The sequence below is a fragment of the Olea europaea genome, chromosome 6 (assembly GCF_002742605.1).
Source record: "Olea europaea var. sylvestris chromosome 6, O_europaea_v1, whole genome shotgun sequence".
NCBI lineage: Eukaryota > Viridiplantae > Streptophyta > Magnoliopsida > Lamiales > Oleaceae > Olea > Olea europaea.
The window spans coordinates 25,741,531-25,760,977 of NC_036242.1; the positions used below are offsets into that span (position 1 = coordinate 25,741,531).

Sequence of the window (19,447 nt, forward strand, 5' to 3'; positions counted from 1 at the left end):
TTTTCGTGTCAAACAATTGATCAACATGTAAATCTTCATCATCAGGAACTACACGCGAACAATTAGAAGACCGTGTACTCGGCCCAGCATGTGAGCTCCCACCAGACTCATGTCTCTGTCTGGATAAAGCAATCAAATCCTGATTTGTAAATGGCCTTTCATCCTCGTTGTCTTGAACTTCCTCGTAAATCCTTCGTGTAACGGTGACATCATGGTGAGTAGCAACTGCCCCAAGAATAACCACATCATCCTCCCGAGCAATCTCAACAGTATCCCAAAAATCATTCTCATTACGATCCTCTCCATCAAAAACTTCGTGTTCACCCTCGATGACATTTTTCTTCAACAAACTTACGCAAATAGGAGTCGTCTTTCGACCTTGGTTCAATTGAATTAGATGCTTTATTTGCGCTTCAGAAGTAACTTTCAAAGGTGGAATCGAAATTGTTGAATGCTTTTGAAATAAAAATCCCAATTCCATATCGTACTGAGAGGAATCGACGTTAAGCATGTTTTGTATTTCACTGTACATTTCTGTAAACGAAGTATTTTTTGTTATCGTAATAGCAGCAACCCCTTCTCCTTCACTCGTCCATTTCCATTCCCATTGACCATTTTCTTTCCTTTGAAATTCGTCGAAATAACAGATTGGGACACACGCTTTTGCCATATCTGCATTACGAATTAAAAATATCAGAATAAATTATCAAAAAAAAATTATCAGAAAAAAATTATCAGAATCGAGGGGCGGGGGAGTCTGCAAACGGAATCGTCGTTAAATCCGTCGTTCCGACGTCTGATCGGTGCCGGCCTGAACTTTGACTCTAATATTATTTTTTCTACCATTTAAAAAAAATATACGATTTCAATAAAAATAAAATTAAATACTACGAAAAGATACTTACCGAATTGAAGTGCTGAAATTTAACTATATTTTTCTGTTGAGGTTGATAACTGATAAGTTTATGAAATTTTGAGGTTGAAGTGGATGAAAAATGGAAGAGTTTTTATCGTGTTAGAGTAAACTGATGAAAAGACTGACTTCGTTTTCAAATTTCAATTGAGCCTTGTTTGGATTTTTATTTGTAACTTAAGGATATTTTTGTCTTTTTACCATATTTCTATTTTTGTAATTATATAACTCATTTAAGGGCGTTTTAGTCTTTTACACAAGAAATGGCTATTGTGGTGAATGTTATATTTTTATGGTTAAAATGGAAAATGGTTGGTTTGACAAAGCTATACTTAAAAGTACCCCCGTCTTTTACCTATTATTCTCTCACTTTCACGTGGAAAGATCAATTCAGATTTTTGATTTCTTGTTCAGCGTTTTCCCGACTTCATTCATTGAATAATCCATCTGCCTTGTACCTCTTTAATTCATACCGTTCCTGCGTTCGGCATTTCTTACCCTTCTCTTCTTCATAATCCCATTTTCGATCTTTACACAAATATGTACTCAGAAGGTCTTACTCGATTTTTGGTGTAGGAATGGCAGTTCAAGCTCATTACCCATCAGTTGTTCTTCACCCAACTGGGAACGTTTATCAATTGCAGCCCGGAGAATTTGAATTTCTTGATCCAACACTCTCTTGTAAGTTTTAAACAGTGCAGGTGAGATTGAGTTCTATTCGTAGTTAGATTCGTTTTCATTTTTCACAAACATTTCAATTTACCTTTATTGAATTTATGGCAAACACTCTTTAAACAATGGGTTGTTGTTTTGGCAGGCACAGATAATCCGTCAGAGAGAGAGAGAGAGAGAATTCGAGAATCCTCAAACTAGTGATCTTACCAACCTCCTTTATCCCGGAAAAGTGCTCCGTCTTCAAACATGGCTCATCAATTGAAACAGCATCTCAGTGAATTCAATTCTTTCATTCAAACACAGGTTAGAACTCGCCCTTAAAACTGGCCAGCGCAAAGCCGCGTGAGGGGTATGGAATATAATTAGATCGTTATTTTCTGTTATTATTGAGCTATTGAAATATTTGGTAATAGTGTTTTTGGTACAACAGGGGCAGGAATTGAGGCGTGCGTTGGCTGAAAACATGCAAAGGCACTATCAGGTGCTGCTGGAGACGGCGGCGGGGTCGGTGAAGCAAAGGCTGAGAGAGAAAGAGACGGAAGTGCAGAAGGCAGTGAGGCGCAAGGCCGAACTGGAAGCACGGGCGGCACAGCTGAACTCGGAGGTACAGAAGTGGCAAGCAAAGGCACGGGAGCAGGAAGCCACGGCGACGGCTCTGCAGGCTATGATCAGTGCAGGCAGCGGGGAGGGACAGGGGAATGGGAAAGAATGCGCCGCTGCGTGAGAGGCGGAGGACGCAGAGTCAAGCCACGTTGACCCGGATCGAGTTAGTGAGTTGAATGGACCGAGTTGTAAGGCCTGCCTGCGACGAGACGCGGCGGTGGTGTTGCTGCCGTGCCGGCACTTTTGTCTATGTACAGATTGTGATGCGGTTGTCAAATCTTGCCCAGTTTGCTTCATCTAAAGAAGTTGTAGCATCCAGGTATTGCTTTGAGCAAAGATCAACAAAGTCGAATAAAAAAATAAAATAAAGAAAATTGGAAATAATACGCAAAGGAAATCAAGTGCATATTTTTTATTATTCCTCTTGTATTTTTCTGAGATAAATTTCATTAATAAGTAAATTCTTTATTTAATGTAATTTTTTTTTTCCAATTTAAGCAAATTTTACATTGAATGAATCTTGTTTTGTGTTTCATTGGTTTATTTTTTCTCAAGGGCCTGCTTGACAATTTGGGCGTACCGGTTATAAACGCTTTTTAAAATACTGATTTTGAGCATCTATAAGTGGAACGATTTTGAATGATTTTAGTAGTGGTTTTTAAAATATCCAACCAATGCTTGAGAGTTTATTATTTATCGATTCTAAAAGTCATTTAAAAAATAAAATTACATATATGTCCTTGATAAAAATTTTATTTTATAATTTCTTATATGAAATTTTTTTACTCATAAATTATATTTTACTTATAGGGAATTTTTTTACATATAAGTAAATATTTAACTTAATAAATTAAATAAAGTTAAATATTTACTTAAAATTTTAAGTTAATATTTTTTATTTATAAGCAAATTTTATACTTTAAAATAATTTAAATTAATTTTTTTGCTTATAAAGAAATTTAACAGTAATTTTTTACTTAAATTTTGTTTATAAGTAAAAAAATTACTTAAAATTATTTAAAAGTATAAAATCTACTTATAAATAAAAAATATTAACTTAAAATTTTAAGTAAAATCAAATACATTGGTGGGAATAAAAATCCATTTTTGGGGAAAGTATTTGATAATCCATGTTTAAATGAGCTCAGCTGCAACCGTCGAACTTCCAGTCTCCTAAGCTTTGCTTTTGGATCAGAAACTTTAATTCCAAATGTTGACCTCAAAAAGTGTTGCCAACAGATGTCGGACCCACCCGCGCACACGTGAGCGAAGGTCCTACACGCTAAGATACGTGGACGGTCTAGAACGAACGAATCAGGGGCGTGGGAGTAGCTCAATGACGCGGGACAAGAACGTTCGGAATCCTGTGGGACGTTCTTAATTCGATTGTACCATAATTACCAATCGGTGCTCATGAAAGTGCATGTAAATGTGTGTGAACTCGTATTATATTGTAAAGATAATAAGAGAGTAAAATGTGATTTCTTGTATTGATTCTTGCATTCGTCTTTCGATGTTATACAAGGAAAGTACTTACAGTATTACATGTGAAATGACAGCCCTTAGATGAGGTGACACGTGGCATCATCTTCTCAATTCAAACATCCAATCCTAGGTATCACTCTTGATTTGCTAGCTTGCTGCGCATTTATTACTTGTGTAGAGCTCCCATGCTAGTGATAAGACCTGTCATATGTACTTGTGACAAATGTTCCATCAATCATTCTAACCAGATCCTTATGTAGGAGATCTCTTGGGAAAAGTGACCATGGAAGACGTCCCTTCATGGTTCGGAGGCTTCTGCTTCAAATTCAAGGCTTCTGCCAGACACATAGTACTTCCGCTGTAGGGCTTCGACAATCTTCACGGGCCTCGGCAGACGAGGCTCGGTTAGTTTCACTAGCTTTGGTATATGGGCCTCGGCATAAAGGGCGTCGGCCATTTAGCCTACTTCGGCTAGAGTGCCACGTGGTTAGGATTGAGTAGACCATAGGCCCACGTCAGTTGGCCAAGTATGACAACACGTAACAATAATCCCTCAAGTCCAAATATAGTCATTTATGTAATGCGTGAACTTTAATGAAATAAAGCCAGTGGGTTGGGTAAAGATTGAAATAATTTTTTAACCTGAATAATAGTCCCACAAGTCCAAGTATAGTCATTTATGTAATACGTGGACTTTAATGAAGTAAAGTCAGTGGGTTGGGTAAAGATTGAAATAATTTTTTAACCCGAATAATAGTCCCACAAGTCCAAGTATATATATTTATATCATGGTTGGAGTTAGGAATGTGTTGTTGTGGGTGAATGATGAAAAAGCCGAGGATTATGCCGAGGTGGTTAGGAAACCGAACCTACGAAGCTTGGTGGCTGAATGTTGAAGATGAAGCCAATGTGGTTGGGGAACCGAACCTACGAGGATTGATGGCTGAATGTTGGAGATGAAGCCGAGGTGGTTGGGGAACCGAACCTGCGAGGCTTGATGGCTGAATGTTGGAGATGAAGCCGAAGTTTATTGACAATAATTGTGCCTCGACTGTTGTACCAATGATTTGATGTTTTGCGCATGTTTTCAAGGAAAATTGGCTGAATCGTTGCGACTTCCAAAGTGCCTGCCGCCGTCAAATTAAAATCGTAATTATTAGAATAGCTGGAGCTTCTAGAAGCAAACGCGTTGGATGAGGTGCGTGGAGGACACGCTTGAATCTAAGGCGTAGGTTTAAAAAACTGTTTGAATTCTATGCCTCGGATTTGATTTAAACTGAAGGGTTCAGATTGAATGAGATTCGATCTGACAATGGGGGTTCGTCTGGATCCTTTATAAAAGGTGAGAGAACTTCCTTTTTCAGAATTTTTCAGCACTCGCGATCTGATTTTTCCTCTTAGAGCTTAGGCATTCCGGCGTTGAGACAATTCCATCCACTGCTTTTTCGGCAAACTGTGTTCGCGTAGTTTTTCAGTAGGTATTTTTCACAGAAAATCCTCTTATTGTGTTCTTAGTTGCTTTCTGAGATGGAGTTGACTTCGGGTAGGGAGTTGGTCACTGTCGTGTCGTTTGGTTGGGGGTCTAGTTATAGGGGGACTCCGAGGTTGAGCAGATTGCTATGACCGAGGAGGAGGTAGATTATAATGTAGAGTAGGGGGGTCTAGAGTCCCTTCGAATATGACGTCGAAGAGGTTGGGGGAGATAAGGGAGAGGTACAGTGTACCTCATTATGTGGAGATGCTAGTCCCCGAGGCCCATGAGTGAGCCTGTTATCCGAGGCCGGGGTGCGTGGCAGTGAGCGAATATTTATTTAAGGCAGGTATGCGTCTTCCTCTGCACCCCTTCTTCAGGGCTGTGCTGAGAAATTTCATGTTGTCGTCGACCCAGGTTCTGCCAAATGGGTGGAGCCAGTTGGTCGGCTCGTACTTCCTGTGGAAGGAAGTTACGCTTGGGGAGGACATGCCTCTCCACGTTTTTATGACCCTCTTTCAGCCTAGGATAATAGGTAAGGAGTCCAAGGGGTGGTATTACTTGACTCCCTGGGGGGCCCATGTACCTTTTGTGGTGGGGCTGCCTTCTTCCATAAAGGGGTGGAAGGAGTCGTGGTTCTGGGTTAAGGACAGGTGGTAGGCGGTGGAGGGAGACAAAGCCCTGTCTTGCACAGTACCAACCCAGTACTACGAAACTTGTGAGTCTTCCACCCTAGTAGTTTGCATTCCTTTTTTAGCTTTAATTTTTTTTTGTCTAACTGTTGATGCCTCGTTTACAGATTGCAGTACGAGGTTCGAGCTGAGTAGGGAGGAGTTTGAAGTGAAAGAGGATATTTACAAGAGACCTCTAAAGCTTTGCCACTTCGACCACCTCATCGACAGAAGTCGTTATATCCTGGACTTCGAACTGATGGCCTCCAAGGGTATGAAGCTTCCACACTTGCATATTTTTTGTGTTTTCATTTTGGTACTGACGCGCTGTGTTCTGCAGATAAGTTCAAGAGGAAGGAGTACCCAGCTCCTGACATGGCGTCCATACTGAGGGCAACTTCCACTGTGAAGGTGAGGCCCCTGAAGCCGGGGTCAAGTGGTGCCTAGGAGGTCCGAGGCAGAGTTGAACGACTCTCCAAGGACAGCACCTCGTGGGCTCCGAAGAGGGGACCCCCAGAGGCGAGAAAAGGCCAAGGAGCCTCGGGGGAAGGAAAAAGTCACTGAGGAGCGGAAAAAGAGGAAACTCGTGCACGTCTCTAGCTCGTCTGGGAAATTTGGGAGTTCTGTGTCCCAAGGCAAAGAAGCTGGCCGCCGAAGCTACTGGAAGTCGCCTCGAAAGCGGTTAAGATTGAAATGGTTAGGCGTGTAGAGGCTGATGAGGTGAGAGAAGGTTGCCTCCCTTGCAAAGGAGCTGAAGGCAACTAGGGCCGAAGCTGAAGATGCCAGGGCCCAAAAACTTGAAGAATCGACCAAGCTAGAGTCTGCCTTGGCTCAGATAAAGGCGTTGAAGAGGGAGGTGCATGAGTCCCAGTGCAAGGTAGCCTCTTTGACAAAAAAAGGTGAAAGTTTCCAATGACCACCAAAGGGTGACAGATGAAGCCTTGGAGAAGGCTAACCTGGAGCTGGCAGGGGCCTAAGATGCATACAAGTTCATCGAGGGCCAAATTAAGTGGTATGTCGATGATGCAACCCATGCTAGGGAGGAAGCCCAAAATGCAAAGGAGGAGGCAGTGAAGGACTATATTGCCAATTTCCACAACACTGCGGAGTACCAGAGCTTCAGCACCTACTAGAGGAACTTTGCTTACGCCGAGGTGATGGAGCGGGTTGAGGAGTTGTACCCAAATCAGGACCCGTCGCAACTCAGGTCGGAATTTGTGGACGAGGTGCCTCAAACCCCAGCTAATGAGGCGGTGGGAGATGAAGTAGCAGAGGTAGGAGAAGCAATTTCTAACACTCAAGCTACAGAAGTCCCAGCTGCTGAAGCACCTCCATTTCCTTCCCAGGCTTAGGATAGTTTTCTTTTCACTCATTGATGATGTACTGGCCTCAGGCTCTCCTTTTTATTTTCCATTGAAAATCAATATAATATCTCTTTCATTTAATGTTGTTCCTTTCTTTGAAGTGTGTTGGCCTTGCTAAGTAATTGATCACAATATTGATTGAAGAAGTAAACAACTTTAATTGGGTATCCTAACTCCAATCACTTTAACAAATAAATTGCATGAAAGTTATGACCAATATTGGATTTAAGCAAATGAATTGTACTTAAACTTAATAACAGTAACCTGAGGAGGTTTGAAGAATAAATCGTTGCAGCCGAACTTGGAATTTTATTCTGATTCATGTACGAGCCTCAGATTTGAAGCGAGGTGACCCAGAAATGGACGCTTGCTTCTCCTCCGAGGTGACGACCCTTCCCAACATGGTGGATGGTGCAGCCATGTTAAGGCTTCTCCCTTGACGTTCAACCTCGTCAAAAGGGCAGCATGTGCATGCACCTCAGGTGACAACGCTTCCCAACATGGTGGATGGTGCAGCCATGTCGAGGCTTCTCCCTTGACGTTCACCCTCGTCAAAAGGGAGGCATGTGCATGCACCTCGGAGTTCAAGCGAGGTGGCCCAGAAACGGACACTTACCTCTCCTCCGAGGTGACTATGCTTCCCAACATGGTGGATGGTGCAGCCATGTTGAGGTTTCTCCCTTGACATTCAGCCTCGTCAAAAGGAAGGCATGTACATGCACCTCGGAGTTCAAGCGAGGTGGTCCAGAAACAGACGCTTGCCTCTCTTCCGAGGTGAGGTAGAAATGCGACAAGTTAATTTAATCACATAATTTTATTGAACCATAGAAATGTTACAGGAGCTGGGAAAGGTCGTCCAGCGTGGTGGTACATTCATTGGTAATAGATTCTGAGTTGCTCGATGTTCCATGGACGGGGTTGGGCCTTGCCGTTCATGTCTTTAATCCAGTAAGTCCCAAGCCGGATCTCTTCTTTAATTTTATATGGGCCTTCCCAGTTCAGACCTAGGGAACCGGAACCAGGTTCTTTTGAGGAAAGGAAAACTCTTCTAAGGACCAAGTCGTTGATTTGGAATGATCTCTTCTTGACCTTTGAGTTGAAGTACCTCGTCATATTCCTTTGATATGTACCGAGCTTCAACTGGGAGTCATCTCTTCTTTCTTCAGTGAAGTCGAGGTCGCACCTCCTAAGCTCGTCATTTGTCATCTCACTAAAATGCAGACGTCTTGGAGACGGTAGTCCGACCTCAACGAAGCTCATTGCCTCAGTTCCAAATGCCATGAGGAAGGGTGTTTCCCCAGTTGGGGTCCTCGTGGTGGTTCAGATCGCCCAAAGTACTTGTGGCAGCTCATCCACCTAGGCCCCCTTCGAAATATCAAGCTTCCTTTTTGGGACATGTTTGATTGTTTTGTTGACAGCCTCAACTTGGCCATTTGCTTGTGGGTGGTGAGGTGTGGAGAAATGCTTCTTGATGCCAAGTTCCTCGCATAGTTCTCTGACCTTCTTATTGTCGAATTGTCTGCCATTGTCTGAGACGATCAAGTAAGAAATCCCGAACCAACATATAATATTCTTCCATAAGAACTTGGAAGTGTTTGCTTCTGTAATTTTTGCCAGTGGTTCGGTCTCAACCCATTTTGTAAAGTAATCGATGGCCACAATTGTAAAGCTTGCACCTCCTCTACCTTTAGGTAGAGGACCTATGAGGTCCACGCCCCACTTTGAGAAAGGCCAAGGGCTGGAGACCGCAGTCAAATCCTGTTACGGTTGTCTTTGTACCAAAGAGAATCGTTGGCATTTGTCACACTTTCGTACAAACTGAAGGGTGTCCCTTTTCAGGGTAGGCCAGTAGTACCCTTGCCTCAATATTTTTTGTGCTAAAGATAGACCTCCAGAGTGATTGCCGCGCACGCCCTCATGGACTTCTTTTAATATGTAATTAGCCTCTTCTCCTCCGACGCATCGTAAGAGTGGAGAGGAGAAGCTTCTCTTATAGAGAACATCATCAATGAAGAGGAAATTGGCTGATCTCCTTCTTAGCTTGCAGGCCTCAAGCTTGTCAGTGGAAAGTACCTGGTCTTTAAGGTATGCTACAATCGGTTGCATCCAGGTAGGGGTCCCAGCGACCCACATGACATTGGGGGCCTCGATCGATGGCAGGAGGAGGTGCTCTATAGGTACTACCGTAAGTAGTTCTGAATCATTGCTATTAGCGAGCTTGGAGAGTGCATTTGCATGAGAATTTTCGATGCGGGAGATTTGGGTTAGTTCGAATTTTTCAAAGGATGGGATGAGGTTCATCACCATTTTTAGGTATGAGGCCATTGTTTTGTCCTTGGCTGAGAAGTTACCACTCACTTGGCTAACAACCAGTTGGGAGTCACTGCTTATGAGGAGCCTCTTTACTTGCATTTCCTTGGCCAGCCTGAGGCCTGCAAGTAGTGCCTCGTATTCTGCTACATTGTTGGTGGCCTTGAACCCGAACCTCACCGCCGAGTTTAGCTTGTGACCTTCAGGGCTGATGAGGACCACTTCAACACCTGAGCCGGCGTCTCTAGCCGACCCATCCACGAATAAGTTCCATGTAGGGGGCTCGGCGGGTTCCATGATTTCATCTACGTCGGGTAAGTTGGTGAATTCTGCCACAACGTCAGCCAAGGCCTGAGCCTTGATGGCTACCTAGCCTTGAACACGAGGTCAAATTCGCTTAGCTCCACTGCCCACTTCAATAATCTTCCCGAGGCATCAGGCTTTTGGAGCACTTAGCTTAGGGGAAAGTTTGTCAGCACGTGGATGGTGTGAGCTTGGAAGTAGGGTCTTAGTTTCCTGGAGGCCGTGATCAAGGCCAAAGCGAGCTTCTCCATATCGAGGTAACGGGTTTCCGGCGATAGGAGTGCTTTACTTGTATAGTAAACTGGAAGTTGGGTGGTTCCCTCTTCTCGAGTTAGAACCGAACTGACAGCCTTATTTGAGACAGCCAGGTATAGTTGTAGGATTTCTCCGGGCTTCGGTTTGGAGAGGAGAGGGGCCTGCCCCAGGTGCCTTTTCAGGCCTTGGAAGGCCTCTACACATTCCTCGCTCCATTGGAACTTCTTCCCAACTTTCAGCACTTTGAAAAACGGGAGGCATTTGTCTGTAGCTTTGGAGACGAAGCGGCTAAGTGCGGCCACCCGCCCAGTCAAACTTTACACTTCCTTTGGCTTTTGGGGAGACCTCATCTTGTATAGGGTCTCAATCTTCTCCGAGTTGGCTTCAATTCCACGTTGATTAACCATGTATCCCTAGAATTTACCGGAAACCACTCCAAAGGCGCACTTGAGGGGGTTGAGCCTCATCATATATCTTCTCAAGATCTGGAATGTGCTGTTGAGGTGCGTTACGTGGTCGTCAGCCTCCAGACTTTTTACCAACATGTCATCCACGTATACCTCCATCATCTTGCCGATGAGATCCATAAACATTTTGTTGACGAGCCTTTGATAAGTTGCTCCAGCATTTTTCAACCCGAAGGGCATCATCCTATAACAATAGAGGCCTTGATCTGTGATGAAAGAAGTGTGTTCCTCATCGGCCAGGAGCATGGGTATTTGGTTGTAGCTGAAGTATGCGTCCATGAAGCTCAACAACTTGTGCCCAGCCGTGGAGTCTATTAGTTGGTCAATCCTTGGGAGAGGAAAACTGTCTTTCGGGCAAGCTCTGTTGAGGTTGGTTGTAGAACCCCAAATAATTCTAAACACCTTAGTGGCACTAAGACATGAATATTGGATGACTAAAGTATACTTCAGATTTTTAATCTCATTGAGACCCATTTTTTGACATAGGAAACATTCGATTTGAAAAATGATATCTAAATAAAAGTTGTAGCTCTTTGAGTTAGCTTTCCAACGCACTTTGAATTACCTCAATTGGATATCGGGATAAGAAGTTATGATAGAAACACTGAAATCTGTGCAGTGTCAATCGGACTACGATCGGTCGACCGAAACTGCCTGAAATGAAAATTCTTTTTTTTTTCTCTAGAATTTAAATATTTATTTTCATCAATTATTTTCTCAAAGGGCCACCCACGTTTTTGGCAACAAAAACCCCACTAAATTGAAGTATTTAACCTCAAACTTAAATGGCGCCCATATTTTCTCTCTTAAATGAAATTTGACCCTTCATTTGCTTTAAGTTATAAGATATTTACCTAGAAATAGAGATCTCAATTCACTCATTTTTTCTCACACCAAAAGCAAGAGCTTTTACATACTAAAGAAAGAGTTTCTAAGAGAGAAAAAGAGAGGGAGGAAAACTATTTTTTCTAGAAGTTTAAGAAGTGTTTTCAAGCATAAATTCTCAACGGTTTTCAAACATTCAAAGAGTGCACTTCTTTCAACTTCCAAGTTTCATCGAAGTTTTCAATCCAAGTTTTCAAAGTATCAAAAGCATCAATCAAGGTAGGTAGAGGTGCAATGTGTTTAATCGTGTTAAGTTATAAGTTTCGATTCATGTTAATATTTGTATGTCAAATGGTACTCCGGTATGGTATATCCCTCTATGTTAATGGTTGTATGTCAAGTGGTACTCTGGTACGGCATACCCCTCTATGTTGAAGAAATGTTCGTATCTCAAATGGTGCCCTCGGGTACGGTATATCCCTTCATGTCAAATGGTGCCTCCGAGTACGGCATGTATGAAAAGTTATAAAGTTAATGTTTTGAAATGTATAGCTTGATCATGAATGTACCTATGACACCTATTGAGTTTTTCAACTTACGGGTTTAATCCCATCTCTACAGATTGAAGGAATTCTACCTCCGGCATGGATGGAGGAGAAGATGGACAATGATGCAACGAGCCCATGGAAATCCAGTGAATAAGTGATTTGGATTTATTTTTATGAAATATTTTCCAATGTTATTTCTTTAAAATTTTGGATAACGCAGAATGCGATAACAAGTTATGTTTTCTTCAAATAAATTACATTTTATTGTTTTGAAAAATGATTCAGTATTTTTGTTTAAAGTATTTGAAGTATTGTTATTTAAATTATTATCCGAAGATGTAAGCTTCCACTAAAATGTATATACTTGTTACTAAACCACCGGTTAAGCTAAGTAAAGTAAGTAGCGTTCCGCTCCACTAGGGGTCGGGGCGTTACAGCGTGGTATCAGAGCATGTTTAGCCGATTCTATAGACCAAGTATGTTTTTTTTTTTTAAAAAAAAACAAAAGGAAAATGAAAAGTTTAAGGTATTCCATGGCATGTGCATCCATCCATCAATCTCATCCTATGGCCCAGGTATGTTCATGTTTAAAGTTAATAATTATGTTTATGTTATGATACTTCGATATGATTTTGAGATGTATTATTTAAAGATATGTAATGGACTTGGGCAAAAGCTAAGGGCTTAAAGGGAATTGCATGATATGAAAGTTTAACTATTTGCATGTTTTCTTTAAGCAAAGAAAAATTATGATGTACGTGAAAACGCAATAGATATGGCTTGTAGAACGGCTAGGGCATATAGAGAAGCATTGAACCGTAGAATTGCTATTTATTCCTATGAAAACTATGTAACTGATCCGACCTGACCGCTTAGTGAACATGTGTATGACATCTATGAGAGATGCATGATGACGGTTAATGCTGGAACGGAGATCACGCATATCAAGACCATAAATAACCTCACACACTCCCTCCCACCTCAATGGGGAGATATGGGAGTCACGATTAGGGATGAAATGTTAGAAGGCAACCCAAACCTGTTCGAGTTTGAGAGGTATTGCCACGCCCTGATTGATTTGTGGGATGATGTAATCCATGAGGAGCCTGAGAAAGAACCTTTGGCTAAGGAAGAAGATCCCAAAGAAGAACCCGAGGATGATTTAGAGAATGAGCCTGAGCCACAGGTTGAGATGGACATAGAGTCCGGACCTGAGGCGGAAGACTCCTCCGAAGATGAAGCTCCACCAAAGAAGATCCGTAGAACTTATAGGGATAGATTTAAATCCTTGTAATAACTTCCTTTATGTCAAGAAATAAAACTTTATCTTCTTTGTTAGAATTCAAAGTATGAAACTAATAAGAACCATACGTTTTGTCTAAAAGAAAATGGCCCGCGCAAACCAAACCAACTTGATAAGAGATCTCCTCCGAGCGGTTCAAGACCTAGGCAGGCAAAACCCGAACCAAGCTCAACCCCTACCACTAGCTCCTAATGTTCCAAACCATGCTTCAGTTGTCGAGCAATTTCGAAGGCACAAGCCCCCTACCTTCAACGGAGCAGCTGATCCACTTGCAGCCGATGAGTGGCTTCGCAAGGTGGAGCGTATATTTCGATTGATAGGGTGTACGGATGCTCAGAAAGTCCAGTGTGCTGAGTTCATGTTCTCCGGTGATGCAAGTCACTGGTGGGACTCAATGTCAAGAACAAGGACCCCTAAGCAACAAGCAGAATTGACTTGGGAGCAATTCAAAGGGAAAGTAATGGACAAGTACTTTCCCCAGTCCTTGAGGGATCACAAAGAAAGTGAATTCCTCCAACTCAAGCAAAAGACTATGTCCCTGACTGAGTATGAGAGGAAGTTTGATCAACTTTCAAGGTATGCTCCACATCTGGTGGATACGGAGGATAAGAAGGTACGAAGGTTTGAACAAGGACTGAACTCGGATATAAGCATGATACTTATGTCCCATCGTTTCACCACATACCGTGAAATGCTGGAAAGAGCTCATGCTATTTGGTACCAGAAGACTAGCGCCGAACAACATGGTCAACTGTTCAATCAACCAGACAATGGTAACATGGGAAAGAGGAAATGGAATGGCCAGGACAAGGAAAAAGGCAAGTGGCAGAACAAGAAAGCTAATGGCGGAGCCAATGCCAGCAAAAGCATTGTGCCGATTATTGCGCCCTATTCTAAGTGTGGAAGGACACATCGTGTCGAGTACTTACAATGGAATAATGTCTGTTCCGATGTGGCAAGTCAGGACATATCATTAGGGATTGTCCCATGCATACCCAGAAGAAGGATGATAACAGCGACCATAACTAGAAAGGGAAAGCACGAGTTTTTGCATTGACTCAACGGGATGCAGAGGAAAACTCTAATGTTATAGCAAGTACTCTACTGATAGCCAATACACCTGCTTATGTATTGTTTGATTCAGGAGCTACACACTCCTTTGCTTCAACAACTTTTATGGCTAAATATAGTATTACTTGTGATAAGTCGGAAGGTACATTAGAAGTTAGTATTCCTTCGGGCAACCCTTTGAATACTGATAGAATAGCCAAGTCAGTAAGTATCGAAGTTGAGGAAAAACCAATGGAAGCGAACCTGTACATGATAGAAATGAAGGATTTTGATGTAATACTAGGCATAGATTGGTTAGGTTGTAATTACGCCACCATCCGATGTAAGGAAATGGAAGCATCATTTTAGAAACCAGGAGAGGAACCATTTTCGTTTCTTGGAATGAAGACGAAACCCCTTATTCGACTAGTATCGACTTTACAAGTTGAGAAGATGTTGAGAAAAGAAACATGTCAAGGATATCTAGTAAGTATCTTAGGAGGGAAACAAGAGACGATTAGGGTTGAAGATGTACCAGTAGTACGGGAATTCGTAGATGTGTTTCCAGAAGATCTATCTGGTATTCCACCTGATAGACAAGTGGAATTCACCATAGACCTAATTCCCGGGGCGGCACCAGTATCTAAGGCCCCATACCGAAAGACCCCAAAGGAACTACAAGAATTAAAGAAGCAGTTGCAAGAATTCCTAGATATGGGCTTCATACGACCAAGCGTATCTCCATGGGGTGCGCCGGTGTTGTTTGTAAAGAAGAAAGATAGAAGCATGAGGATGTGCATCGATTATAGGGAGATAAATCGATTAACCATCAAGAATAAGTACCCACTCTCGAGGATCGAGGATCTGTTAGATCAACTGAAAGGAGCTAAGGTATTTTCCGAGATCGACTTACAATCGGGATACCATCAACTGAAAGTAGAGACAAAGGATATACCTAAGACAGCTTTTAGAACTCGATATGGACACTACGAGTTTACGGTGATGTCGTTTGGGCTAACCAATGCACCTGCAGTGTTCATGGACCTGATGAATCGAGCGTTTAATCAATACTTGGATAAGTTTGTCATAGTCTTCATCGATGACATTCTGATATATTCCAAGAGTAAGGAGCAACATGAAGTGCACTTGAGAATAGCTTTAGAGGTATTACGCAAGGAGAAGTTGTATGCTAAATTCAAGAAGTGCGAATTTTGGCTTGAACGAGTTGGATTTCTTGGATATGTAGTTACTGCCCAAGGGATTAAAGTAGATCCAGCAAAAGTAAAAGCAGTAACCAACTGGAAAGCACCAACAAATGCTGGCGAAGTACGGAGTTTTCTAGGATTGGCTGGATATCATAGGAGATTCATAGAAGGATTCTCCAAAATAGCTGGACCAATGACGCAGCTTACAAGGAAGGGAGTAAAATTCCAATGGACGAAAAAATGCGAACAAAGTTTTCAAGAACTTAAGCAGAAGTTGATATCAGCACCTGTATTAACAATACCTGAAGGTACGGAAGGGTTTGTTACATATAGCGACGCATCCAAGTGAGGATTGGGATGTGTACTAATGCAGAATGGAAAAGTGATAGCCTATGCTTCAAGACAATTGAAAAAACATGAGCAGAACTACCCGATGCATGATTTAGAACTTGCAGCGGTAGTACACGCTTTGAAAATATGGCGACACTATTTGTATGGACAGAAGTGTGATATCTGTACATATCACAAAAGTCTCAAGTATTTCTTTACACAGAAGGAATTGAATATGTGACAAAGACGATGGTTGGAATTGGTGAACGATTACGACTGCACTATTCACTACCATCCGGGTAAGGCTAATGCTGTGGCCGACGCTCTAAGTAGAAAATCAATGGGACAATTGATGTCACTACCCACCTCTCAAGTGGAGTTAGTCAAGGACTTGGAAAAATTACAGATCGAAGTGGTTACCACACCAGGACAAGTCACTGCTTGTCTAGCAGCTTTAATAATTCGACCTACTCTTAGAGATCGAATTATAGAAGTACAAAATAAAGACTCATTTTCGCAGAAGATTAAGAATGAAGTTGGTACTGATAAGAAAAATGACTTTGGAGTAGCTGAGGATCAGACATTGATATTTAGAGGAAGAATTTGCGTGCCTAAGGATGAAGCCTTGAGAAACGGGATATTGAAAGAAGCTCATTCCACCCCGTACACCGCACATCCTGGTGGTACGAAAATGTATCGAGATCTTTGAGATACATTTTGGTGGAGAAATATGAAAAGAAGTATAGGGCTGTACGTGTAGAAGTGCATGGTATGTCAATAGGTTAAGGCAGAACACCAAAAACCAGCTGGATTGTTAAATCCACTAGATATACCTGAATGGAAATGGGAAAATATCACGATGAACTTTGTGGTTGGATTCCCGAAGTCAGCAAGAGGAAATAATGCTATATGGGTAGTAGTGGATCGACTATCGAAGTCAGCTCATTTTCTTCCAGTGAAAATAACATTCAGTTTAGACTAATTGGCACAGTTGTACATTAAAGAGGTTGTGAGATTACACAATGTACCTGTATCCATTGTGTCTGACAGAGACCCAAGGTTCACGTCCAAATTTTGGAAAAGTCTACAAGGAGTTATAGGAACAAAGCTGAACTTTAGTACAGCATATCACCCTCAGTCCGATGGTCAGTCTGAAAAGACCATCCAAACTTTGGAAGACATGCTGAGAACATGTGTTTTGGATCTAGGAGGTAATTGGGAGTCGTACTTACCTCTAGTAGAGTTCGCTTATAATAACAGTTTCCAGGCAACTATTGCAATGGCACCATACGAAACTCTCTATGGTAGAAAATGTAGATCCCCTGTTCATTGGGATGAAGTCGGAGAGAAGAGAGTTTTAGGACCAGAAAAAGTTGAAAGGACGGTCGAGGTAATCGATAAGATCCGTGCAAGAATAAAGGCAGCACAGGATCGACAAAAGAGCTATGCAAATACAAGGAGGAAGGATTTAGAATTTCAAGTTGGGGATAAAGTGTATCTGAAAGTAATACTGATGAAAGGTGTACTTAGATTTGGAAAGAAAGGCAAGTTACGACCCCGATATATCGGACCTTTCGAGATACTTGATAGAGTCGAAAATGTGACTTACCGACTAGCTTTGCCACCTGAATTATTGGCAGTGCACAATGTGCTCCATATATTGATGATAAAGAAGTATGTACATGATCCTAATCATGAAGTGAGTTATCAAACCTTGGAGGTACAGAAAGATTTGTCGTACGAGGAACTACTGATCAAGATATTGGATCGAAAAGTACATAAACTAAGGAATAAAGAGATTCAGGTGGTTAAGATACAGTGGAATCATCACGGCGTAGAAGAAGCCACCTGGGAAAAAGAAGAAGAAGCCAAAGACCAGTATCCAACACTATTATCCCAATCAGAAGGTAAATTTCGAGGACGAAATTTTAATTAAGGTGTGGGGGATGTAGAACCCCAAATAATCCTAGACACTTTAGTGGCACTAAGACATGAATATTGGATGACTAAAGTATACTTCAGATTTTTTATCTCATTTGAGAGCCATTTTCGACTTAGGAAACATTCTATTTGAAAAATGATATCTAAATAAAATTGTAGCTCTTTGAGTTAGCTTTCCAATGCACTTTGAATTACCTCAATTAGATATCGGGAGAAGAAGTTATGATAAAAACACTGAAAGCTGTGCAGTGTCAACCGGACTACAACCGGCTGACCGAAACTGCCTGAAATGAAAATTCTCGTTTTTCTCTAGAATTTAAATATTTATTTTCATCAATTATTTTCTCAAAGGGCCACCCACGTTTTTGGCAATAAAAACCCGACTAAATTGAAGCATTTAACCTCAAACTTAAATGGCACCCATGTTTTCTCTCTTAAATGAAATTTGACCCTTCATTTGCTTTAAGTTATGGGATATTTACCTATAAATAGAGATCTCATTTCGCTCATTTTTTTCTCACACCAAAAGCAAGACCTTTTACATACTAAAGAAAGAGTTTCCAAGAGAGAAAAAGAGAGGGAGGAAAATTATTTTTTCTAGAAGTTTAAGAAGTGTTTTCAAGCATAAATTCTCAACGGTTTTCAAACATCCAAAGAGTGCATTTCTTTCAACGTCCAAGTTTCATTGAAGTTTTCAATCCAAGTTTTCAAAATTTCAAAAGCATCAATCAAGGTAGGTAGAGGTGCAATGTGTTTAAACGTGTTAAGTTATAAGTTTCGATTCATGTTAATGTTTGTATGTCAAATGGTACTTCAGTACGGCATATCTCTCTATGTTAATGGTTGTATGTCAAATGGTACTCCAGGTACGGTATACCCCTCTATGTTGAAGAAATGTTCGTATATCAAATGGTGCCCTCGGGTACGGCATACCCCTTCATGTCAAATGATGCTTCTCGGTACGTCATGTATGAAAAGTTATAAAGTTAATGTTTTGAAATGTATAGCTTGATCACGAATGCACCTATGACACCTATTGAGTTTTTCAACTCACGGGTTTAATCCCATCTCTACAGATTGAAAGAATTCTACCTCGGGCATTGATGGAGGAGAAGATGGAGAGTGATGCAACGAGCCCATGAAAATCCAGTGAATAAGTGATTTGGATTTATTTTTATGAAATATTTTCCAATGTTATTTCTTTAAAAATTTAAATAACGCAAAATGCGATAACAAGTTATGTTTTTTTCAAATAAATTATATTTTATTGTTTTGAAAAATGATTCAGTGTTTTTGTTTAAAGTATTTAAAGTATTGTTATTTAAATTATTATCTGAAGATGTAAGCTTCCGCTAAAATGTATACACTTGTTACTAAACCACCGGTTAAGCTAAGTAAAGTAAGTAGCGTTCCGGTCCACTAGGGGTCGGGGCGTTACAACTGATCTCCAAAGCTTTTATCTTCCAGAGTTAGAGTTTTTCAGGTGCATGGAATGATCGATCTCCAGGACTACGTGGTCTAGAATCATAATTGTTTGAAGTTTTACCAGCAAGCTCATAAGTGAAAGCAAACTTTGTTGAGAGAATTATAATTTTAGTTTCTTAATACACTTTTATTTCAAAACTTTGGTACCCGTTTTCGAGAAGTCTCTTCAGAAATGACATTTGGAGGGTTTAACCCCTTGGCTATGACCTTGTTCGAAGTTAGATTAAGAACAAAGCCACGGAT

General features: G+C 41.3%; 1 protein-coding gene across 1 annotated transcript; it reads left to right on the plus strand.

Annotated features, from left to right (window-relative positions):
* The first annotated feature begins 1,357 nt into the window (after nucleotides 1-1,357).
* Nucleotides 1,358-2,577, plus strand: LOC111396544. Its single transcript, XM_023022956.1, has 3 exons — nucleotides 1,358-1,614; nucleotides 1,731-1,891; nucleotides 2,019-2,577. The coding sequence occupies exons 2-3, from the start codon at nucleotides 1,835-1,837 to the stop codon at nucleotides 2,310-2,312; spliced, it is 351 nt and encodes a 116-aa protein (XP_022878724.1). The 5' UTR covers nucleotides 1,358-1,614; nucleotides 1,731-1,834; the 3' UTR covers nucleotides 2,313-2,577.
* Nucleotides 2,578-19,447: the final 16,870 nt, after the last annotated feature.

Bases quoted from the DNA above. Each gene is read 5' to 3' on its own strand.
- LOC111396544 (XM_023022956.1), top strand. From the start codon at position 1,835: ATGGCTCATCAATTGAAACAGCATCTCAGTGAATTCAATTCTTTCATT. The intron at 1,892-2,018 runs GTTAGAACTCGC...TTGGTACAACAG, and splicing joins ATTCTTTCATTCAAACACAG to GGGCAGGAATTGAGGCGTGC.